The sequence below is a fragment of the Myxocyprinus asiaticus genome, chromosome 20, assembly GCF_019703515.2.
Source record: "Myxocyprinus asiaticus isolate MX2 ecotype Aquarium Trade chromosome 20, UBuf_Myxa_2, whole genome shotgun sequence".
Classification (NCBI taxonomy): Eukaryota; Metazoa; Chordata; class Actinopteri; order Cypriniformes; family Catostomidae; genus Myxocyprinus; species Myxocyprinus asiaticus.
The window spans coordinates 9,246,993-9,269,762 of record NC_059363.1 but is presented as its reverse complement, the minus strand read 5'-3'; the positions used below and the strand labels follow the sequence as shown (position 1 = coordinate 9,269,762).

General features: G+C 36.0%; 3 protein-coding genes across 4 annotated transcripts in view; 2 read left to right on the top strand and 1 right to left on the bottom strand.

Moving 5' to 3' along the window:
- The window catches only part of ros1 (c-ros oncogene 1, receptor tyrosine kinase), a 31,061-nt gene extending 25,595 nt beyond the window's left edge, over positions 1–5,466 (top strand). Inside the window, exons 22-28 of one of the 2 annotated variants that reach the window (XM_051646564.1) lie at positions 519–583; positions 696–825; positions 942–1,039; positions 1,774–1,977; positions 2,056–2,190; positions 2,335–2,495; positions 2,752–5,466. In XM_051646564.1, coding sequence (XP_051502524.1) covers positions 519–583; positions 696–825; positions 942–1,039; positions 1,774–1,977; positions 2,056–2,190; positions 2,335–2,495; positions 2,752–2,906 — 948 coding nt within the window. In that variant the 3' untranslated portion in view covers positions 2,907–5,466. The remainder of the gene's footprint in view (positions 1–518; positions 584–695; positions 826–941; positions 1,040–1,773; positions 1,978–2,055; positions 2,191–2,334; positions 2,496–2,751) is intronic. The other variant, XM_051646565.1, reaches the window with a different exon arrangement.
- A 3,303-nt stretch (positions 5,467–8,769) lies between these two features.
- Positions 8,770–11,718, top strand: LOC127411199 (serine/threonine/tyrosine-interacting protein A-like). Its single transcript, XM_051646596.1, has 11 exons — positions 8,770–8,988; positions 9,457–9,489; positions 9,776–9,829; positions 9,918–10,015; positions 10,125–10,185; positions 10,299–10,335; positions 10,464–10,503; positions 10,595–10,645; positions 10,765–10,837; positions 10,957–11,050; positions 11,322–11,718. The coding sequence occupies exons 1-11, from the start codon at positions 8,782–8,784 to the stop codon at positions 11,393–11,395; spliced, it is 822 nt and encodes a 273-aa protein (XP_051502556.1). The 5' UTR covers positions 8,770–8,781; the 3' UTR covers positions 11,396–11,718.
- A 145-nt stretch (positions 11,719–11,863) lies between these two features.
- Positions 11,864–17,329, bottom strand: LOC127411203 (glucosamine 6-phosphate N-acetyltransferase-like). The gene is made up of 6 exons (XM_051646598.1): positions 17,185–17,329; positions 16,214–16,377; positions 16,044–16,106; positions 15,097–15,224; positions 14,951–15,012; positions 11,864–13,322 (listed from the first exon to the last, which is right to left on the bottom strand). The coding sequence occupies exons 1-6, from the start codon at positions 17,274–17,276 to the stop codon at positions 13,163–13,165; spliced, it is 669 nt and encodes a 222-aa protein (XP_051502558.1). The 5' UTR covers positions 17,277–17,329; the 3' UTR covers positions 11,864–13,162.
- Between the last annotated feature and the right edge of the window lie 5,441 nt (positions 17,330–22,770).

Sequence of the window (22,770 nt, the reverse complement as noted above, 5' to 3'; positions counted from 1 at the left end):
CTTTACATTTTACCATCCAAAAATTGGCTCCATTCACTTCCATTTTAAGTGCCTCTCTGTAACCTGGATTTTTTTTTTTTTTTTTGGTGTGATAATCAATATTATGCCACAAATGCTGTTGATTGAGCTTAACTTGTATTGAACCTGGAAAATTCCTTTAAGGTAACAATTGCAGGTTATCTCTTTCTACATAAAGGTCTTTGTCCGCATGTATTTTATGTTGTTTGGAAAAAGTCCATCAACCACTCTAAGAAATGTACATATTAAACATTTTCTTACCGCATATGCAAATATAAGAATATAAATTCTGTCAAGCACATTTTGTTTAAAGACTGATCCCCAATTTCTGTAAAATAATTGTCAGCAATAATACTGAAAAAAACCCTTCCATCAACATACTACTGAAATTCCATGATGACCATATTTACAAACATAAGCCTAATTTATGTCCAGATGATGCTGTTTGAACAATTACAGATTTCCTTTAGAAAATGTCTCACAAACTAAACTCTTGACAGACACTGCGGAAAGGTGCAAGTGACTATGAAAAAGCTGAATTTTTGAAAGAGGCTCATTTGATGAGGTAAATCTCACCAATACATTGAAATTATGGTTATAGTATTATTGTTTTTAATACATTAAATTGTCTGAGGCTTTGGAGCACATTTATCAAACATTGTTTTCTGGGTGTCCAGCCAGTTTAAACATCCAAACATCCTGCGTCTGCTTGGAGTGTGTCTGCTAAATGAGCCACATTACCTCATCCTGGAGCTAATGGAAGGAGGAGACCTTCGTTCTTACCTGAGAGGAGCTCGCCTTACAAATGTAAGCAACCTCACTAAGTCAGATGCTGTTGTTTTTTGCTGAGGATGTTTTTTTATATATAAATGACGTGTTTTTTACTGATACTGGAATTACCTTTGTGTTCATATGTCTCATAGAAACATGGAGAGTTACTGAATCTGACCAGTCTCTTAGACATCAGTTTGGATGCTGCCAAAGGGTGTGCTTATTTAGAAAGAATGCACTTTGTTCATAGGTAAAGTTGTGTTGTTATGCTGTTAAAAGAATAGTTCATCCAAATCTCCACATAAAAATAGCAGCATACTGAATTGGAATGACAATCATTTTTGAAGCTATTCATTTTCAAGTGGACTATTCCTTTAATTCTAATTTAAAGGAACAGTTCACCCAAAAATGAAAATTCTCTCATAATTTTCTCACCCTCATGCCATCCCAGATGTGTATGATTTCCTCTCTTGTTCTGAACATAAATAAAGATTTTTAGAAAAATATTTCAGCTCTGTTGTTCCTCAAAATGCAAGTGAATAGGTACCAAAATGTTGAAGCTCCAAAAAGCACATAAAGGCAGTATAAAAGTAATCCATAACACTCCAGTGGTTTAATCCATGTTTTCTGAAGCAATATGATAGATGTGAGTGAGAAACAGATCTGATATTTAAGACTTTTTTACTCTAAATTCTCCTCCCTGCTAGTAGGTGCCGATATGCACGAAGAATGCAAATTGCCAAAAACACAAGAAGAAGAATGCGAAAGTGAAAGTGGAGATTTATAGGAAAAAAGGTCTTTATTAAAAAATAAATATAAATTTGTTTATTTTTTATATTTTTAAAAAAAATCTGTTTTTTAAGTCAGATGGCATTGTTTTTGATGGGAACATTTTCATTTTTGGGTGAACTATTCCTTTAAAGACACATTTTAGGAAAACTTTGCTTTATTCAATAATAAACTGGAATCACTTTTCATAAACAGAGATATTGCTGCAAGGAACTGTCTAGTATCAGTTAGAGGTTACACAGACCCAGACAGAGTCATTAAAATTGGAGACTTCGGATTGGCCCGTGATGTATATAAAAATGACTACTACAGGAAGAACGGTGAAGGTCTACTTCCTGTACGCTGGATGTCACCAGAAAGCTTAACAGATGGAATTTTCAATAAATACTCTGATGTATGGTAAGTATTGAGATACTATTCTGGATCAATTACTGTGCATATCTCACCAATTAAACTAACACACCTGCATATTGCCAGGGCATTTGGTGTGCTGCTGTGGGAGATTATGACATTAGGAAAGCAACCATATCCCACATACACCAACCATGAAGTATTACACCATATTAGTACAGGTGAACGACTGCCTTCACCAGCAGGGTGTCCTCAGAGATTGTAAGTGTAAATGATTTCCACAAATACATTTTTAAAATGTAGTGAATGTGAAAACATGTGAAAGCTATGATAATTAAATGAATGTGGTAAAAATCAAAGATGAACTTTCCTGCTATTGCTTCCATATTATTTCTGCTTATATAGGTATAATCTGATGATGGACTGTTGGAAAAAGGAACCAAGTGAGAGACCAAGCTTCCAGTACCTTCAGGAAACTCTGAGCAAATTTAAAGATTATGAAGCTGATAAAACAGCGAGTCAGAATGGGGCAACAGGTCATGTAAACCAAGCCTACCAGGAAGAAGGTAAGAAAATGCATCGTAGAATTTGCTTTTTTTCATCGTAGAATTTTTTTTTAATATATATATATACATTCTCAATATATTTCTCAATAGTATTAAGATATTTGCTTTCTTCCTATAGAACAAAAACAAAATGTTATGTCCCTGATTAATTTACTCTAATCATAGGTTTGTGACACTAGTAAACCTAGTTTGTGGATTGTACTTAAAGAAATGTATCTTTTGTAACTACATGGTAACTAGTTTCTGGTTTCTGCAGAAGAGGAAGTATTCATAAGCGTGGATGAAGATGAAGATCTGGATACTGGACTTTCTCCTGTGCTCAGCAATGAAGGACTGAATTACTTGGTGTATCGAGCCGAGAGCCCAGACAGTGTCCGAACAGACTCATCCACACCCATGGAGGATCGATAAGACTAGGAAAAAGGGACTGAAACTAGTTAAAAGTAACAAAAATATAAACTAAAAATGACACTTAATTGCTTCAGTGTTTCAATGTGGTTTTCAAAAAGTAAATGGCACCAAGTTTTACAAAGACCTGTGAGCTGGACCTCACTTTTTGAATTTTCCTACTTGTAAATTAGTTACAATAGTTACAATTTACAATATAAACCCAGATAGAGCAAGGGAGATATAGAGACATTGATAGTAATACGTGATATCGATGGATAAATAAAGGTAAGAAAGAAGACAAATCAGAATTCAGTAGGTAAATAGATTGATGACATCACAGTTGTATCGTAAATTTTGATTGCTGATCATTCAATCAATGTAAGACAATGGGAGGTTCTCTAATCTTAAAGGAGCTGTAAGCTATTTTTTTTATGGAAAAGTATGCAGAAAATGTTCCTACACCCTTAAAGATATTAATTAGTGTCCTGCGATATCTCACCGGTCTCTGTAACAGCTGTAGACTTTGAAAACAGCAAACAAAAAACTGCCGTTATTGAGTCACCGGTGAATTTGACAGCCACAGGAACAAACAACGCTGCTCTTTTGCTCGGTTTTGGTCTCAAAATGATCTTTGGAGGGCGGGGTTTTGGAATGAGGGGGCGTGGCTAATTCAAAGGCTCAGTCACGTGAAAGCTTCAGAATGCTAAAGTCGCTTACAGCACCTTTAATATTACTCAAGAATTCTGGTTAGGGTTCGTTCCAACTCTAAGGGGCCGTTCACACCGAACACGTCGTTTGTGTTGTTTGCTGTTCAGGTCTTAGTCCAAAAACCCGTCATTATCATTTTCGAGCCATTTGTTCCCTCGTGATTTTCCTATGGGCTTTTTATAGTGGCAGTTTTATATTTATGAGTGAAATAATGTATGTGGTAAATATTACGAAGGTACTTGTTTTCAGGGGTGTAAAGTAACGAATTACAAATACTCACGTAACTGTAATTAAGTAGTTTTTCCCAGGAATTTAACTTTTTTTAAGTATTTTTAAAATTGTATACTTTTACTTGAGTACATTTTAAGTGCTGTAACTGTACGCTATTTTCCCACCGTCTGTGTTCGCTACTTCCCTGTCCTGATTTTATTTGTATCTATCAACATGATTGGCTAGGGAGAGTCTCCTGACTCCCATCAAATCAAATCACATGTAAAAAACTTGAACGGCAGCTGCAGATCGACGCCAACTGTTATGGATTTGGAGAATGCCTCAAGCACAGTTCAGCACTTGAACAACACGGCCGCACCTGAAAGGGCTTTTCGCAGTGAAAAAGGCCAATTGCTTGATTGTGTCATGTGAGTTTAACTTGCTCAAGCCAGATATCAGCATTAATCCTGCCTCTAATTTGAAGAAACATATCGAGGTAAATGTAATATTTCTGTTTACTAGATTCTGTGTGTCTATAATGTAGCCTGTAATTTAACTATCTATCACTGAGATTATTGGGTTAGTGTGAGAGATTAAGGCAATGTTATCAAAAGGGCTGGGCAATAAAACAAACTTGATGTTTATCTGAGAAAAAAAAAAGAGAGATGTCCTCGATATTGAAGATAAACTTTTGATTAATTTTCTATACTTAGCCTATGTTCTACATCTAGACCAGGTGTGTTCATTACATCGATCGTGATAGCAAGACAAACACTGGTTGGTTGATCTAGATGAAATATAAAAGATTGACTTTTTATTTCCTGACGTATGTAGCTGCGTGCTGTTTGATTGACAGGTGGCTTATATTTGTGCGCTTTACATGCGCGTTTGCTCCGAGAACGCTAATGCGGGTACACGCCTAAATGGTCAAATACACTTGATAATTCCGCCAATGCCCGTCTTGGTGAGGCATTAATGTAAATGCAGTCGATTTGGTCTAAAGTGAACGTAAACAGTGGGACAAAAAGCGTATTTGCATCAAAATGTCAGACTTGAAGTGTGCACGTGACCGAAATGAGCACTGTCTAGTAGGCTGTGTCATAAAAAGGCTATTAATCAAACAACAATAACAAGGAAACGAGAAAACCACTCACTACTTTTGGCTGAATAACTTGAGTAACTTTAAAAGTATTAATGTAATAGAATAAAACAGTGACAAATTTAATAATAATATTTTTTAATAATATTGTTCGTTTTTTATATATATATATAAAATACTGACCCCTGATGTAGAGAGTGTGTTAATTTGTATAATAAATTACCTGGAAAGTAGAGATGATAAAATATTTTATAATTATGCTTAGCCTTTATCAAGTTTTTACTAATGCCTGATGTAGAGCATTATTTCAGACAGAATATTCCACCATTCACAAACTTCAGAAAATTGTGCATCATGCATTAGAATGAGAATACAACTATTGCTGGGCTTAAAAGATACAAGAACTAAATCAATGCGGGACATTATATCTCAAAAGGAGTACAGTGTGGCCCCCCCATGTGCTACTTAAATAAATAGTTCGCTCAAAAATGAAGATTTCTCTTTATTCACCCTCATGCCATCCCAGAGGTGTACGACTCTCTTTCTTCAGAACACAAATTAAGATTTTCAGAAGAATATTTCAGCTCTGTACATACAATACAAGTGAATGGATGCCAAAATGTTGACGCTCCAAAAAGCACATAACGGCAGGACAAAAGTAATCCATATGATATCCATGACTTCTGAAGTGATATGATAGGTGTGGGTTAGAAACAGATCAATATTTAAGAACATTTTTGCTAGAAATTCTTCTCCCTGCCCATTAGATGGTGATATGCATGAAGAATGTGAATCACCAAAAACAAAAGAAGAAGAAAGTGAAATTTAAAGTGAAGATTGACTGAGCAGGGAGGAGAATTTATAGTAAAAAAGGAATTAAATATTGATCTGTTTCTCACCCAACCTATCATATCTCTTCTGAAGACACTGATTTAACCACTGGAGTCACGTGGATTAGGCTACTTTTATGCTGATTTATGTGATTTTTGGAGCTTCAAAATGTTGGCACCCATTCACCTGCATTGTATGAACCAAAAGAGCTGAGATATTTTTCTTAAAATCTTAATTTGTGTTCTGCTGAAGAAAGAAAGTCATACACATCCGGGATGGCATAAGGGTGACTAAATGTTGAGAGAATTTTCATTTTTGTGTGAATTATTCCTTTAAAGCCCGATGTGGTCCCTGTACCAAACAACTGCTCTACCGCCTCTATTGTGCGGGACATGACGCGCCAAGTGACCCTGCTTTTTTAGTGTTTTTTTTTTGTTTTGTTTTTTGCATTCCTTGCATTGTTTTGAACATGTTTTATGTGCAACAGTAAATCTCACTACTCACTACTCATAAGTACTTTTAAATGAGCTACTCTTTTACTCTTACTTGAGTAGTTTTTAGGACAGGTACTTTTACTCTACTCAAACTACATTTTTTAAGAAGTAACAGTACTTTTACTTGAGTATTATTTTTCAGTAATCTTTCCACCCCTGCTCATTTTGTTGTTTAAAAAACAAAGTATGTTGCCAACAAGTTGCTAGATAAGGGCCACAATGGTCCTCTGTTTCGTCAGCCACGTAAGAGCTTGTGCTATTTGTAGTCCTTATTTAGCAACTATTTAGCAACATATATTTTTTTAAAACACAACGGCTTCAAAATTTACATTTGAGGTAATTTATTTTGTAGAACAAAATGTCCAAGTATTCTTATTTTACTCATTAAAAACCCAAACAAACAAAAAACATAGGAAATTCCCCAGGGAACCCATGGTGAATATGCTTTCCAGTTTTGCCTACAAATTGAAGCCATGGCTGCTGAAAAGCTTTATTGTTTTTCTTTGTAGACATGTGCTAAATGGATATTTTTGACTGTTGTGCCACATCTTGCTGTTATTCAGCATCTCAGGCCGGAGCACTGTGTTTTGTTTTTTTTCTCCCAATTTGGAACGCCTAAATCCCAATGTGCTTTTAAGTCCTTGTGGTCGTGTAGTGATTTGCCTCAGTCCGGGTGGCGGAGGACGAATCCCAGTTGCCTCTGCATCTGAGACCGTTAACCTGCGCATCTTATCACGTGGCTTGTTGAGCACCCCACTGAGAACGAACCACATTATAGCGACCATGAGAAATTTACCCATGTGACTCTACCCTCCCTAGCAACTGGGCCAATTTGGTTGCTCAGGAGACCTGGCTGGAGTCATTCAGCACGCCCTGGGATTCAAACTAGCGAACTCCAGGGGTGGTAGCCAGCGTATTTTACCACTGAGCTACCCAGGCCCCCGCGGAGCACTGCGTTTTTTTAAACACGTGTCAGGTTAAAAACAACTTCAACATTAAAAACGCATCTCTTGAGACACCTGCGTCTGTTTTATTCATTGTGTCTAGCTTTTTTTTTTTTTTGTGCAAGAATATGTTCTGTCTGAACGGCCGCTAAGTAGTAAAATTCTGAAATTATTTCCACCCTGACTTTTAAAGTACGGACTCCATTCTAACTTTTTGTAGATAATTTCAAGCTCAGGTGTGCTATCTATTTTAATAAACTTTATACTTTTTAAGAAATATAAGATTAGCGCTCTGTCTCAATGTGCAACCTATCCACCCTAAATAGTATGAGATAAGAATTAGTATGTCTCAAATGGTAGTATATTTAGAAAAGGGTTCCAAAGTAGCCCGGATGGTCTACTAATTCCACTTTGAATCATTTATGTATAATGGGTTATAATTTTAACATTGTGATTGTTAGGGGCCTGGGTATCTCAGGGAGTACTGACGCTGACTACCACCCCTGGAGTTGCGAGTTCAAATCCAGGGCGTGCTGAGTGAATCCAGCCAGGTCTCCTAAGCAACCAAATTGGCCCGGTTGCTAGGGAGGATAGAGTCTCATGGGGTAAACTCCTCGTGGTTGCGATTAGTGGTTCTCTCTCTCAATGCGGTGCGTGATAAGTTGTGCGTGGATCGCGAAGAGTAGCATGAGCCTCCACATGCTGGGAGTCTCCACGGTGTCATGCACAACGAGCCACGTGATAAGATTCGTGGATTGATTATCTCAGAAGCGGAGGCAACTGAAACATGTCCTCCGCCACCCGGATTGAGGTTAGTAACCGCGCCACCACGAGGACCTACTAAGTAGTGGGAAATTGGGCGTTCCAAATTGGGAGAAAAGGGGATCAATAAATAAATAAATAAATATATTGTGATTGTTAAAACATAAATTTGATCAACGTAAACAGGATCAATGTTCTATGAAGTTGATTTGTACCATTGTGAGATTAACAGTACACAAAAAAAACCTATCAAACCTTATAAATCATCTATAAGTTATTGATTAAACTGTGTCCTGTCCCATATGACATGTCTTGCACCTGAGAGGATTCTTGTGTTTTGCAGCTGTTGAGAAAGCTGCCAATGCCATGTTAACAGTGCCAAGCTGTTATTCTGAAATTCTGCTTTCCTTCTGGTCGTAATACAGCGTCTTCATCACGTGACCTCGCACATCTATGACGTATGCTGGAAAACTCGATGACGTAGCACTTCGTGGGATGACACGTCGATTTAACATGCATTATTCATGAATTACACATGGTTTTGTAGGTGTTTAGGGCGCTGCTATATGTTTAATTAATTTTATGCAAATGTTCAAGTTTTCTAGCTCGCCATTGGCCAAAATATGGACGCCTGTACACGAAATTGCGTGTTTAGACGCAGTTACGCGTACATACGTTATGTCGTCTGTACACCTTACGTGTAAAGATAAATGTATATATATATATATATATATATATATATATATATATATATATATATATATATATATATATATATATATATATATAAAATATATATAATCAAACGGCGTGCCATACCTAAATGACGTATGGCGCTGACTCGTCACATGACTGTTCTGGGTGGAGGGCAACAGCATGGCGCGCATGAGTGCGGATCTCCTCCACAAACTCCACTTTATGTGCACTTAATTCGTCTTTGTATTCTATCCATCAAAGGGGACGCGAACGGTTTGAAAGCTGGAATATATCGCAGCATGGACGAAGGGAATAAACTCCAATTCCCGTCCCTTCCAGCCGCCAAAGAAGAGCAGCTGGTATGGTTTAAAGACATTAGCCCAATGCTAACTACTTCTTGATCAGACACCATAGAATCTATACGTTTAAAAGCAGTGGGTTCATAAATACTATTGTTTTTGTTGCTACTCTTATCAGATCGTAAAACTACCCTGTTGCTGTAGCCGGTGAGCAGTTAGCATTTGCAATCCAGTGCCGGTGTGCAACAAAAGCACAGTGTAAACATTGCTATATTTCACAGCAAATGTTCGTTATGTGATCCTAGTCAGACTCAGAACGAATCTGGCTCTTATTGTTTTGTGGTACAGTGAGTGGTCTTCATCATAGGTAGATAGACTGATGATGACAATAAAGATTTTTACTCCCTATATTAGGCCACTGTTGGTGAATATAGTGTGGTGTGCTGTCTAATTTGTAAGTAATATTGGCAGTACTATACTAGGCCTGCTTGCAAAATCTGATCATTTGTGATCCCATTATTTCTGTAGGACTGGGCATATCCAATGAGAAGAGAGATGCAGGTGGGTGAAAATGAAGAAACACTTTGCACATGATTGTAGTTTGTATATTTATAATGTACACATTGTCATAAGTACTGACCTAGTATGGCACCGTGCACACTTTATTATTCATTACTATACATTGCACATAATCAATACTCTGTATTTCTGTATCCAAGTTTTATCCTTACTGTTGTCGGCTTTATGTTGTTACCGTATCATGTACTTGACATGTTATTAGCCATATTTTAAAATCACATTCTGTTTAACAATTCCCATAATGCAATGTATGATGCTTTGATTTCAGGAAATCCTCCCAGGCTTATTTCTTGGTCCCTATTCAGCTGCTATGAAGAGCAAGGTAACATAGAATTGAGTTGTTCTGATTCATCGAGATCAGCATGGTCTGGTCTTATGTTTGGATCTGATAAATCCTCACTTTATTTCAGCTCTCAATGCTGGAGAAGCAGGGGATAACTCACATTGTGTGTGTCAGACAAGACATTGAGGCCAACTTCATAAAGCCAAACTTTCCCCATAAATTTAGGTATTTATATTTCTGGTTGTCCTTTGTCCTATGTGTATATGTGAGTCATGCTTCACTATAAATGTCCGCTATTTCACACATCAAAATTAAATGATTTCATTGTTTATAGGTATCTTGTTTTAGATATAGCAGATAGCCCTGTGGAGAATATAATTAGATATTTCCCAATGGTAAGATGGCATTTCTTGATAAATTATACAACATGAATATTTTTTTATTTGCCGTTTTATTTTTGTGTCTCATTAAATATTAATGTGTTTTCCTCTCTTTTATCTCTCTTTAGACTAAAGAATTTATTGATGGCTGTTTAGAGACAGGGGGTAATGAATATTTCTGTAAATCGATTGTGTGTAGTACTGGACTGCATGTTGCCATCTAGATATTTATCATTTCTGTGAACAGAAATCCAATGAAATTTAATTGTCATTTAAACATTTTTGTGTTGCAGGAAAGGTACTTGTTCACGGAAATGCAGGGATATCACGAAGGTACATTAAAACGAATCAAGCCTTTTTTTTCTTTTCTTTTTTATAATATACTCTAATGTATAATGTAAAGTGGCATCTTTTTTTCCCCCAGTGTTGCCTTAGTTATTGCTTACCTTATGGAGACATTTGGAGTGAAATACAGGTAATAGTATAGTCAATAATGGCAAAAAGTATTAATATGCATGATTTTGAAAGGAAATTCAACTACGTAGAATTAATATTGTTGTGGAGCTGATCATATCTGATATTATTTGATCACAGGGATGCCTTTAGTCATGTACAGGAGAGACGATTTTGCATTAACCCCAATGTAGGTTTTGTTCATCAGCTACAGGTAAGGTTTTAAAAGAAACTTCAGCATTAATATTTAATACAGTGTTATTAACTTAAGTGCTATAGCATAGCTTTTTCCACACATACTAATAAATGGGTGTTCTCTCTGTTTTCATCAAGGAATATGAAGCAATATATCTTGCCAAGCTAACCATCAAGATGATGTCACCCATTCAGTTGGGCAGGTCTTTCTCCATCCAAGCTGGGATGCCAGGTAAAAGTGTATTTTTGTTTGGCCATACTGCCCATTTATTGAGAGTTTCTACTTATTAGCATTTCTATGGATTTGAAGGTGACTCATATTTACAGTTTATGCAAAGCATCTGCTAAATAAGTAAATGTACACTTTGATGATGAAATTATTGGGATGATTGTGCTATAAGAACAAGATCTGTGATTTGTAAATTTGTAGTTTAAGGCAGTTTTATAAAGCTAGGGTCATACATACTGTGCATGATGTTGCAGGTTTCTTTTCTCTCTTACAGGAAGCCTAAAACGAACACTAGAAGAGGACGAGGACTTCGGGAGTATGCAAGTTACAGCAGCGCAAAACGCATAAGCTTTACTAAAATAGTGCTTAACTGCAGTGGACTTTTCTTTTTACATTTTTATTGGGATTAAAAATTGTAATATTTGTACAGGGGTTGGGAGGGACTGCTCTTAGTGACCCTTGGAGCTGGGGATTTTTTTTTTTTTTTTTTGAGCTGTATGCACTGACATTTTTGCAGTTTTATAGTATTTAAAGCATTTTGCATTTGCAGCGGGACAGTATTGCAATAATGCACTTTTGATACTTGAACTTGAACTGTTACTTTGTTGGACAGATTGGGTTGGGGTGGGAGGGGGGATCAAAGGAATGTGACTGTCACTGCTGTGGAAATGACATGGTAGGATGAATCAGTCTTTGAGGGAATGAATTAAGACCGAGTTAAAGATATGTTTGCCATAGAATTAACATCCCACTGTTCAATAAAAGATGGCTACTTACTTGATTTAACAGTCAAAGCAAATTCATTGAAATACAGTGTGAACTTGCCATTTTCATTTATTTTTCATGTTACATTTTAACCCATTCACCCACTTGTCATTCAGTGATTTTCAATGCATACGTTATAAAAGAAGAAAAAACATCACTGCCACATATTTAGTTGCTGATTGACAGATAAGAGAGCCACACAGGAAAAGCATGTGGATGCACCTTATTTGTCTAACTTCTATCAATGAAGGTATAAAAATAAATGCATTTGTACAAAGGTATGCTTTCATTGCATTAGGAAATATTTTACAATTATTTGCCTTCATCTCGGTTTTGCTCATAACTATTGATTCAATATAATTACCACCAGTGGCTAAGACTAGAGCCAGAAAAGTGCATTATAATAAATAAACCGTGTCTATTATTGTTCTCTACATTGAAGCAAAGTAGCTGCAAGAGATTTGAAATAACTTCCAAAAGATTCTACACAGCTTTCATAGAACTTGCTAATATAATGCAAAATGTGATTGGAGGTTTGGTACATTTTAAAAGAACATTATGCACAAACCACACCATAATCTTAAGAAAAGAGGGGAAAATGCCTTAAACATGCAGTTTTGTAAACGGCAAGTTTTTAAAACTATTTCAAAACAGTTTCTGAGATACTGAGAAATGTTTGCTTTCCCTCTTTAAAAAAAAAAAAAATACATCCCCTTGAACAGAAATGGTATCTCTGTTCTCAGTCTTTACTTTAGAAAGTATTCAAGTAAGCCCTTTAAGTAAAAATGTTTGTCTTCTCCAACAGGCCACAGTGTTTGTTTTTTTCTGTGGTTTACAGTGTTGACCACACATATGATCAAATCTTATGTTTCTCTAGCCAATTTTGATGGAAGAGGCATATGTTATCATTATTTAAAGTTATTCAGTTTTTTTAGTGCTTGACATTGACTGCTGACATTTAGACATAACACTCATGAAAGTCCACTTTGTTCTGTGTTCTTAAGTTAAAATACTGCTCATCCCACAATATATTATGGCTGCATATTTTGCTGACCAAAACAAAAAGGTGCAACTTCGAAGTAGTCTGATCGAAGGTCACATCCACACTAATATGTTTTCGTTTGAAGACGCATTCATTTAGCTACATATACACCTCTCATCCACACTAGAATAGCATTTACCTATACGGAAAACAGACTTTCAAAATCATAGCCGCATACTTTGGAAAACAACGATGACGTTAGAAAACTGAAAACAAAGTCTTCAAACTTAAATGGATAAGTGTGGATGTGGTTTAAGTGTCTCGCAGAAAGGACCTCATAACAGCTCAGAGTTTTAAGCCATGATGTTCTATGTCCTGTTCAGTTCAAAGAACCGGCACTGCATGTAGGTCTCATCTGATGCAGAATAGCCAAACTTCTTATAGAATTCCACATTTTTCGGTGCACACTCCAGCGTTACTTTGTAGCACTGCAACTTTTTGCTGAGGAGAGTCAATGTTGATACCAACCTATAAAACAAAAACAAAACTGCTAGTTTTAAAACTTTTACTTTTAAAGCGATAGTTCACCCAAAAATGAAAATCTCTCGTCATTTACTCACCCTCATGCCATACCAAATGTGTTTGACTTTTTGTCTTATGCATAACACAAATGAAGATTTTTAGAAGAATATCTCAGCTCTGTTGGTCCATACAATGCAAGTGAATGGTGGTCAGATCTTTGAATCTTCAAAAATGCGCATAAATCAGCATAAAAGTAATCAGTAGGTCTCCAGTGGTTTAATCCATGTATTCTGAAGCGATATGACAGGTGTGGGTGAGAAACTGATACGTTTTAAGTCATTTTCTACTATAAAACCTTGACTTTCACTTCCACATTCTTCTTCTTTTGTATTTTGGCAATTCACATTCTTTGTGCATATTGCCACCTACTGGTCAGGGCTGGTCAAAGGTGGAGATGTATTGTAAAAAAATACTTAAATATTGATGTGTTTCTCACCCACACCCATCAGATCGCTTCAGAAGACATGAATTATACCACTGGAGACTTATGGATTACTTTTATGCTGCATTCATGTGATTTTTGAAGATTCAAAGTTCTGGCGACCATTCATTTGCATTGTACAGACCAACAGATCTGAGATATTCTTCTAAAAATCTTCATTTGTGTTCAGCAGAAGAAAGTAAGTCACACACATCTGGGATGCCAGGAGGGTGAGTAAATGATGAAAGAATTTTCATTTTTGGGTGAACTATCCCTTTAATCTAAAATGAAACCATATAATACAGTATTAAAGTAAAACGAATTACCACTAAGGTGTTGCTAATAAATCGGATCACAAAACAAACAGTTCCATCTCTAAATTCTGAGTGGATGAGCCGCTGTAAAATGACTAAATGCAAACCTGCAAATTCCATAAAAATGCACCAAGTTGCTATGCTGCAAACAGCCCATCATTAGGATAATTAACTATATTGCTTTGCAGAGGAATAGTTTATTCAGACATATAAATGTAACTTTATTGAACATGTCTTTTTAAATTGAAGAATTTTACATAAATGGATGAGACATAGATTGTTTTATAAGTTTAAAAAAAATATGGAGGGCCAAATTACTAAAGATTTTAAAAATGAAACTGTTAAAAAAAAAAACTATAAAATGATTGAATGAATCATTAAATTGCTAAATATATCAATACATTTCCCTTGCATTTGATTTTACCACCCACACCCATTGTCGTTGAGTGACATGCATATAAATGTAACCCTGAAAATGGAAAGACACAAAGCTTGTTTAAATGAAAAATTAAACTATAAATAATGCTAAAATGTAAATGGATGCAAACTAATGCTAAAATTAAATACAAGAGACATTTTTTATTATTATTTAGTGATTTTATAGTTTGTCATTATAATTTAATTTTGTATTTAAGGATTTATTAAAATATTTATTTCATTACTTAAATTTGAGTAAATTGGCCCTCCATAAAAAAATGCCTGAAAAAAATCAAATCCAGGAGGCAGATATTGCCCCTTAATGTAAAAGTTAATTCTGACACTGATGTCAATGAATATCATCTTTAAATGGATTCCATCATATAAACGAATGAAGATGCGTGTTCAAAACCCAAACTCACAGTTTTCCAAGTTGCTTCCCTCTGCATACATCACTCACAACCACTTCCTCCACACGCCCCCTCTGACAAATACAAAAAGCCTCGATTATATAGAACTCAGTCATAAGAAACTGAATTGCAAACAGCATTTTTTAACAATCAAGTACCTTTGCACAAGCGTGGATGAATTTGTGTTCTATGATAAGTGTTGCTGTGGCAACAATTTGTCCAAGATTTGTGTCTTCCACCACTATGACATAATAGTCTCCACTTCTCTTCATATGTTCAAAATTTGCTGAAAAATGTAAGTACACTTAAAGTTTAAAGGGATAGTTCACCCAGAAATTCTAATTCTCTCATCATTTACTCACCCTCATGCCATCCCTGATGTGTATGACTTTTTTTCTTCTACTGAAAAAAATCTCAGCAATGAATATCTAAAGAATGCATGTGAATATTAACCAAAATTTTGAAGCTCCAAAAAGCAGATGAAGCATAAAAGTAATCCATATGACTCCAGTGGTTAAATCCATCTCTTCATTAGCAATATGATAAGTGTGGGAGAGAAACAGATAAAAATGTAATTCCTTTTTTACAATAAATCTCCACTTCTTGTCTTTTTGGCAATACGCATTCTTCGTGCATATCGCCACCTATTGGGCAGGGAGGAGAATTTATAGTAATAAAAGGACTTCAATAATTATCTGTTTCTCACTCACACCTATCATTTCGCTTCTGAACCCAGATTTAACCACTGGAGTCTTATGGATTACTTTTATGCTGCCTTTATGTGATTTTTGGAGCTTCAAAGGTCTTCCCGCCATTCACTTGCATTGTATGGACCTACAGAGCTGAGATATTATTCTAAAAATCTTCGTTTGTGTTCTGCAGAAGAAAGTCATACACATCTGTGATGGCATATGAGTGAGTAAATGATGAGAGTATTTTCATTTTGGGTATTGTCACTATCCCTTTAACACGAAATCATCAAGAAATAATCAATGAAATCACAGTTTCGTTTGCTATCTATTTAATTTGTATTTGACAATAATCCTTTTAAACCACAATATGTGAACGGGTTGTCACTGCAGTATTTACAGTATGCTTCTGATACCTTTAAACTGTTCCTCTGTGACATCCCCTGCTACTGTGAGCTGAGATAAGACCTTATAGAAGCCTAAAAATGCAAAACAATGAACATATGTTGAATATGATGTTTGGAGACACTAAACATGAGTGGGCAGAGTGCACATCACTGAACAGAACTGAAAAGTTAACTGGTACCTCTGTCTAAGTCAGCAGTACAGAGAGGTCGAAGGACCAGACTCTCCCCAGGCAGAGAGGGGGAAATTGGGGGTGAGAAGTGGACAGTGTTGCTACTCCAGTCCAGCTCTGTGAGGAGAGATGGATCGAACAGTGGGGTCTCATCAAGCAACATTCCTGAGGCCCTAGAATGAAATAATACAATGTCATACAAATTATCAGTGATACTTCATTCATACAGCTTTATCAAGGATCAAGCATTTCCGTCAATAAATGTGTGACTGATAACAATCTGGACTTTGGTGATCCAAACATTTACAATTCAAAGTCAAAGTTGTGTCTAGCGACAGGTGTCTGTCCATGAAAAAATCAGAGAGACTATGAAATAAAGTATAGGACACAGCAGCAATTTAAGACATCTTATTTGGATCTCGGATATTCTGAGTGTATTATTGACAGTGATAGTGAAGTATGCAACTGTTCACTACAAATCCAAAGTAATATATACAGTATATACAGTTTAACATGCAGTTAATCTAACCAAAGTGTTTGTGATTATCACTGTTTAAATAAAAAAAAAAATGAATGAGTGAAAAAATTAAATCACAATATTGCAATTATTGAGTAATCTAATCGATAATCACAAAGCCATTTATGAGAGCCCCAAAAATACAGTAAAGTTCACCACTCAATGTATTAAGACGTCAGTGATTTGATGATATTAGTTTTAATATTTGAAATGAACTTATATCCCTAATTTTCGATCCACTTATTTATTTATTTATTTATTCATTTTTATTTATTTTTATTTATTTTATTTTTTGCTCCGGGGAGCAAATCAACCTCAACTCCCTCCTTATTCTTAATTCCCTAACTGTACATACTGTATATACATTCCCATATGTACAATGAAAAGGCAAGAGAGCTCGCGATCAACCTGCTTTAGATTCACATATAATATCGATTTATATTTAAGTCAGTGATGTACTTACGGAGACATATGGATGTAGAATATTCTAGCGTTTGAATGGATCCTGGTAACTCGAATCCAGTAATAGGAAGCTTCAATGTTCCAGCATGACATAAACACTTCCTTATTCTGCGTTATTATTTTTGTCCCACTCGTATTGCGACAAGTCCCGCCCTTTAACCAATCACAGTTTGTTGTGCTTAGTGCAGCTAAACCACCGGCTAAACCACCGGCTTCTCAAATTAAGGGCGGGGCTTGTCGGAATAAGGGCAACGCCCCCTGCTCACCCCATCTGCGAGCGTGGAATATGACGTGGCGCAGCAAAGTAGGCGCGTAGCAATGACGTCCGTATCCGTCAAGGGAAAAGATGTTCAGCAGTTTACACTGAATAATGAATAACTGGTTCTGTGCGGAGATAATGGGCTGTTTTTTGTATTGTTTTTTTGCTTCATTGAACATGGAAACTCTGGTAATCTTGTTAGACAAGACTGGCAAGATTAATGATGTCTGTCAGCATTACCATTTAAAAAGATAAGCCAAAACAAGTTCTTTCTTTTCTCCTGTACCTATACCTGTTTTAAGTATGCTCTTGACAGGCTGTGTGAACTGCATACTCAGACTCAGTAGCATCAGTTACTGGAATTCGTCTCTCTTCCTTCTCGTACTGATTTTCTCAAGTGTCTAAACAAACAAAAAAATAATAATAAAAAGTATCTTTTCTAATGATTTTAAGATTTCAATAGATATCTGCAGGATATGGGAACCAACAAGAAATTTGAGATGGAAACCATTGAGTCCAAGTCAGAGCCGTGTTCTTATATCTCCCAATGTCTGCACTGTATATAAAGTATACTAGTAATATATAAAACATAAAAAGAGACCTCCAAATGGTCAGTAATGTTTAATAATTCCATTTTTGGCCAATTATTGTATCATGCATATAATGAATGATGCAGAGAAGAAGCACTTGTGACAGTGTGTTAACTCCATAATGCATCTCCAAAGGGAAGAAGACAGCAGGTATTGAATGAACATTGCGGGAAATGGGGTGGCTGAGAGCACAAAAAATGCCTGCAGAAAGCTGATATACTAGTTCACATGACTTCGCCATGGATCATTACACTGAGTGGAAGATACAAATTGTGGAAATACAGTCTGTTTTTCTTTAATGGCTGTACATGGACAGATAATGATGAGACGGCAAATATTGGCCTTATAATATTTTTGTAGAGGATCAGACTTACAGTTGCCCTATTCATGTGTGTACATTAGTATGATGCTGAATTGATAAGAATTTGCATTACTTTTCTGTTCACACATAGCATGCGATTACATGAGGACAGTATATTGCAACATTAATGCTCAAATTGCTAGTAGGCTAATACAACATCTTTTTTTACAAATCACATCATATAGAGTCAAAATGTCTCTAGACTTATCTTGTATATATCCTATAAAATGTACAGTAAAAAAAAAACAACTACCAGCTGTGGTTGCCAGAAATTCACTGAAAATGTATGGTAAAAACGTTACAGGCAGTCTAATGTGTGTATATATATATATATATATATATATATATATATATATATACACACACACACACTGGCGGCCAAAAGTTTGGAATAAAGTACAGATTTTGCTCTTATGGAAAGAAATTGGTACTTTTATCCACCAAAGTGGCATTCAACTGATCACAATGTATAGTCAGGACATTAATAATGTGAAAAATTACTATTACAATTTGAAAAACTTAAACTTAAACTACTTCAAAGAGTTCTCATCCAAAAATCCTCCAGGTGCAGCAATGACATCTTTGCAGATCCTTGGCATTCTAGCTGTCAGTTTGTCCAGATACTCAGGTGACATTTCACCCCACACTTCCTGTAGCATTTGCCATAGATGTGGCTGTCTTGTCGGGCACTTCTCACACACCTTACAGTCTAGCTGATCCCACAAAAGCTCAATGGGGTTAAGATCCATAACACTCTTTTCCAATTATCTGTTGTCCAATGTCTGTGTTTCTTTGCCCACTCGAACATTTTCTTTTTGTTTTCTGTTTCAAAAATGGCTTTTTCTCTGCAATTCTTCCAATAAGGTCTGCACCCTGAGTCTTCTCTTTACTGTTGTACATGAAACTGGTGTTGAGCGGGTAGAATTCAATGAAGCTGTCAGCTGAGGCGTCTATTTCTCAAACTAGAGACTCTGATGTACTTATCCTCTTGTTAGTTGTACGTCTGGCTTTTCTCATCTCTTTCTGTCCTTGTTAGAACCAGTTGTCCTTTGTCTTTGAAGACTGTAGTGTACACCTTTGTATGAAATCTTCAGTTTTTTGGCAATTTCAAGCATTGTATAGCCTTCATTCCTCAAAACAATGATTGACTGATGAGTTTCTAGAGAAAGCTGTTTCTTTTTTGCCGTTTTTGACCTAATATTGACCTTAAGACATGCCAGTCTATTGCATACTGTGGCAACTCAAAAACATACACAAAGACAATGTTAAGCTTCATTTAACTAATCAAATAGCTTTCAACTGTGTTTGATATAATGGTAAGTGATTTTCTAGTACCAAATTAGCAATTTAGCATGATTACTCAAGGATAAGGTGTTGGAGTGATGGCTGCTGGAAATGGGGCCTGTCTAGATTTGATCAAAAATGACTTTTTTCAAATAGTGATGGTGCTGTTTTTTACATCAGTAATGTCCTGACTATAGTTTGTGATCAGCTGAATGCCACTTTGGTGAATTAAAATACCAATTTCCTTCCGAAACAGCAAAATCTGTACATTATTCCAAACTTTTGCTCGCCAGTGTATATATACACTACCTGTCAAAGGTTTTGAAACACTTACTCATTCTTTATTATATATATTTTTTTTTTCACATTTTAGAATAATAATAAAGTCATCAAAACTATGGAATAACATAAATGGAACTATGGGAATTATGTTGTGACTAAACAAAATCTAAAATAAATCAAAACTGTGTTATATTTTAGCATCTTCATAGTAGTCACCCTTTGCCTAGATTTTGCAGACATGTACTCTTGACATTTTCTCAACCAACTTCTTGAGGTATCACCCTGGGATGCTTTTTAAACAGTATTGAAGGAGTTCCCATCTATGTTGGGCACTTATTGGCTGCTTTTCTTTATTATTTGGTCCAAGTCATCCATTTCAAAAACGTTTATTTTTTTATTTTATTTATTTTATTACATTTAAATTTTATAATTAAATAAATTAAGATGGTGGCACAATTATATTTTTGTCTACAAAACTAATTTTAAACATTTAAGCATACACCTTTCAGATCAAAAGATTTTGAAGATCATGAGAAACATTTCAGTCAAGTGTTTCAAACATTTTGACCAGTAGTGCGTGTATATAGTATACAGGTGCATCTCAATAAATTAGAATGTCATGGAAAAGTTCATTTATTTCAGTAATTCAACTCAAATTGTGAAACTCATGTATTAAATAAATTCAATGCACACAGACTGAAGTAGTTTAAGTCTTTGGTTCTTTTAATTGTGATGATTTTGGCTCACATTTAACAAAAACCCACCAATTCACTATCTCAACAAATTAGAATAAATCATAAGACCAATAAAAAAAACATTTTTAGTGAATTGTTGGCCTTCTGGAAAGTATGTTCATTTACTGTATATGTACTCAATACTTGGTAGGGGCTCCTTTTGCTTTAATTACTGCCTCAATTCGGCATGGCATGGAGGTGATCAGTTTGTGGCACTGCTGAGGTGGTATGGAAGCCCAGGTTTCTTTGACAGTGGCCTTCAGCTTATCTGCATTTTTTGGTCTCTTGTTTCTCATTTTCCTCTTGACAATACCCCATAGATTCTCTATGGGGTTCAGGTCTGGTGAGTTTGTTGGCCAGTCAAGCACACCAACACCATGGTCATTTAACCAACTTTTGGTGCTTTTGGCAGTGTGGGCAGGTGCCAAATCCTGCTGGAAAATGAAATCAGCATCTTTAAAAGCTGGTCAGCAGAAGGAAGCATGAAGTGCTCCAAAATTTCTTGGTAAACGGGTGCAGTGACTTTGGTTTTCAAAAAACACAATGGACCAACACCAGCAGATGACATTGCACCCCAAATCATCACAGACTGTGGAAACTTAACACTGGACTTCAAGCAACTTGGGCTATGAGCTTCTCCACCCTTCCTCCAGACTCTAGGACCTTGGTTTCCAAATGAAATACAAAACTTGCTCTCATCTGAAAAGAGGACTTTGGACCACTGGGCAACAGTCCAGTTCTTCTTCTCCTTAGCCCAGGTAAGACGCCTCTGATGTTGTCTGTGGTTCAGGAGTGGCTTAACAAGAGGAATACGACAACTGTAGCCAAATTCCTTGACACGTCTGTGTGTGGTGGCTCTTGATGCCTTGACCCCAGCCTCAGTCCATTCCTTGTGAAGTTCACCCAAATTCTTGAATCGATTTTGCTTGACAATCCTCATAAGGCTGCGGTTCTCTCGGTTGGTTGTGCATCATTTTCTTCCACACTTTTTCCTTCCACTCAACTTTCTGTTAACATGCTTGGATACAGCACTCTGTGAACAGCCAGCTTCTTTGGCAATGAATGTTTGTGGCTTACCCTCCTTGTGAAGGGTGTCAATGATTGTCTTCTGGACAACAACTGTCAGATCAGCAGTCTTCCCCATGATTGTGTAGCCTAGTGAATCAAACTCTGAGACCATTTTGAAGGCTCAGGAAACTTTGCAGGTGTTTTGAGTTGATTAGCTGATTGGCATGTAACCATATTCTAATTTTTTGAGATAGTGAATTGGTGGGTTTTTGTTAAATGTGAGCCAAAATCATCACAATTAAAAGAACCAAAGACTTAAACTACTTCAGTCTGTGTGCATTGAATTTATTTAATACACGAGTTTCACAATTTGAGTTGAATTACTGAAATAAATGAACTTTTCCATGACATTCTAATTTATTGAGATGCACCTGTATATATATATATATATATATATATATATATATATATATATATATATATATATATATATATATTCATTTATTAAGTGAAATAACTTTATTTTTAGTGTTTTTGTCTTGCTAAATATAATACAGTTTTTCATTCTTTCATTCATTCAAAAACTATATTTATACAGTAAAATTATACGTATTGTTTTGTTAAATCAAATATCATAATTATTAGCTAATCATATAATATCTAACTTTCAGCTATCCAGTAAACAGGTTTTTACTGTGACCTTTTCACATTCTTTCCCCGTTAATATTACTGACATTTTTACAGTGTTTCCAGAGCACCTCAGTTGCAACAGCAGTTCCAGCAGCTGTCCAGATACAGATACAGATCAATGGAGAGAACATGAACAGCAGAGTCATGGAGCCAGAGACTTCCTGCTGATTTAATTACAGACTTTCCTTCACTTAAAGAGCCACCGTTCTCAAGCAACATCAGTGCATCTATACTTGAATGATGGTCTTGCGATATTATTGCCCAGACATGCTGAGAAATGGTGCAGACAATGGAATCATTATAACTGTTGGAGCTCCTGTCTGTAGCCTGTTTACTGAGAGCCTTAAACTTTTGTATTACCATAAACAAGTCATTGGGG

What these genes read in the sequence shown, in the direction of transcription:
- LOC127411199 (XM_051646596.1), top strand. Translation starts at nt 8,782, where the DNA reads ATGACTGTTCTGGGTGGAGGGCAACAGCATGGCGCGCATGAGTGCGGA. An exon ending in AATGCAGGGATATCACGAAG is followed by an intron (nt 10,504 to 10,594) that starts GTACATTAAAAC and finishes TTTTTCCCCCAG; the next exon opens with TGTTGCCTTAGTTATTGCTT. An exon ending in GTTTTGTTCATCAGCTACAG is followed by an intron (nt 10,838 to 10,956) that starts GTAAGGTTTTAA and finishes GTTTTCATCAAG; the next exon opens with GAATATGAAGCAATATATCT.
- LOC127411203 (XM_051646598.1), bottom strand. Translation starts at nt 17,276, where the DNA reads ATGTCATGCTGGAACATTGAAGCTTCCTATTACTGGATTCGAGTTACC. An exon ending in TACTGCTGACTTAGACAGAG is followed by an intron (nt 16,107 to 16,213) that starts GTACCAGTTAAC and finishes TTGCATTTTTAG; the next exon opens with GCTTCTATAAGGTCTTATCT. An exon ending in GGGAAGCAACTTGGAAAACT is followed by an intron (nt 13,323 to 14,950) that starts GTGAGTTTGGGT and finishes TTTGTTTTATAG; the next exon opens with GTTGGTATCAACATTGACTC.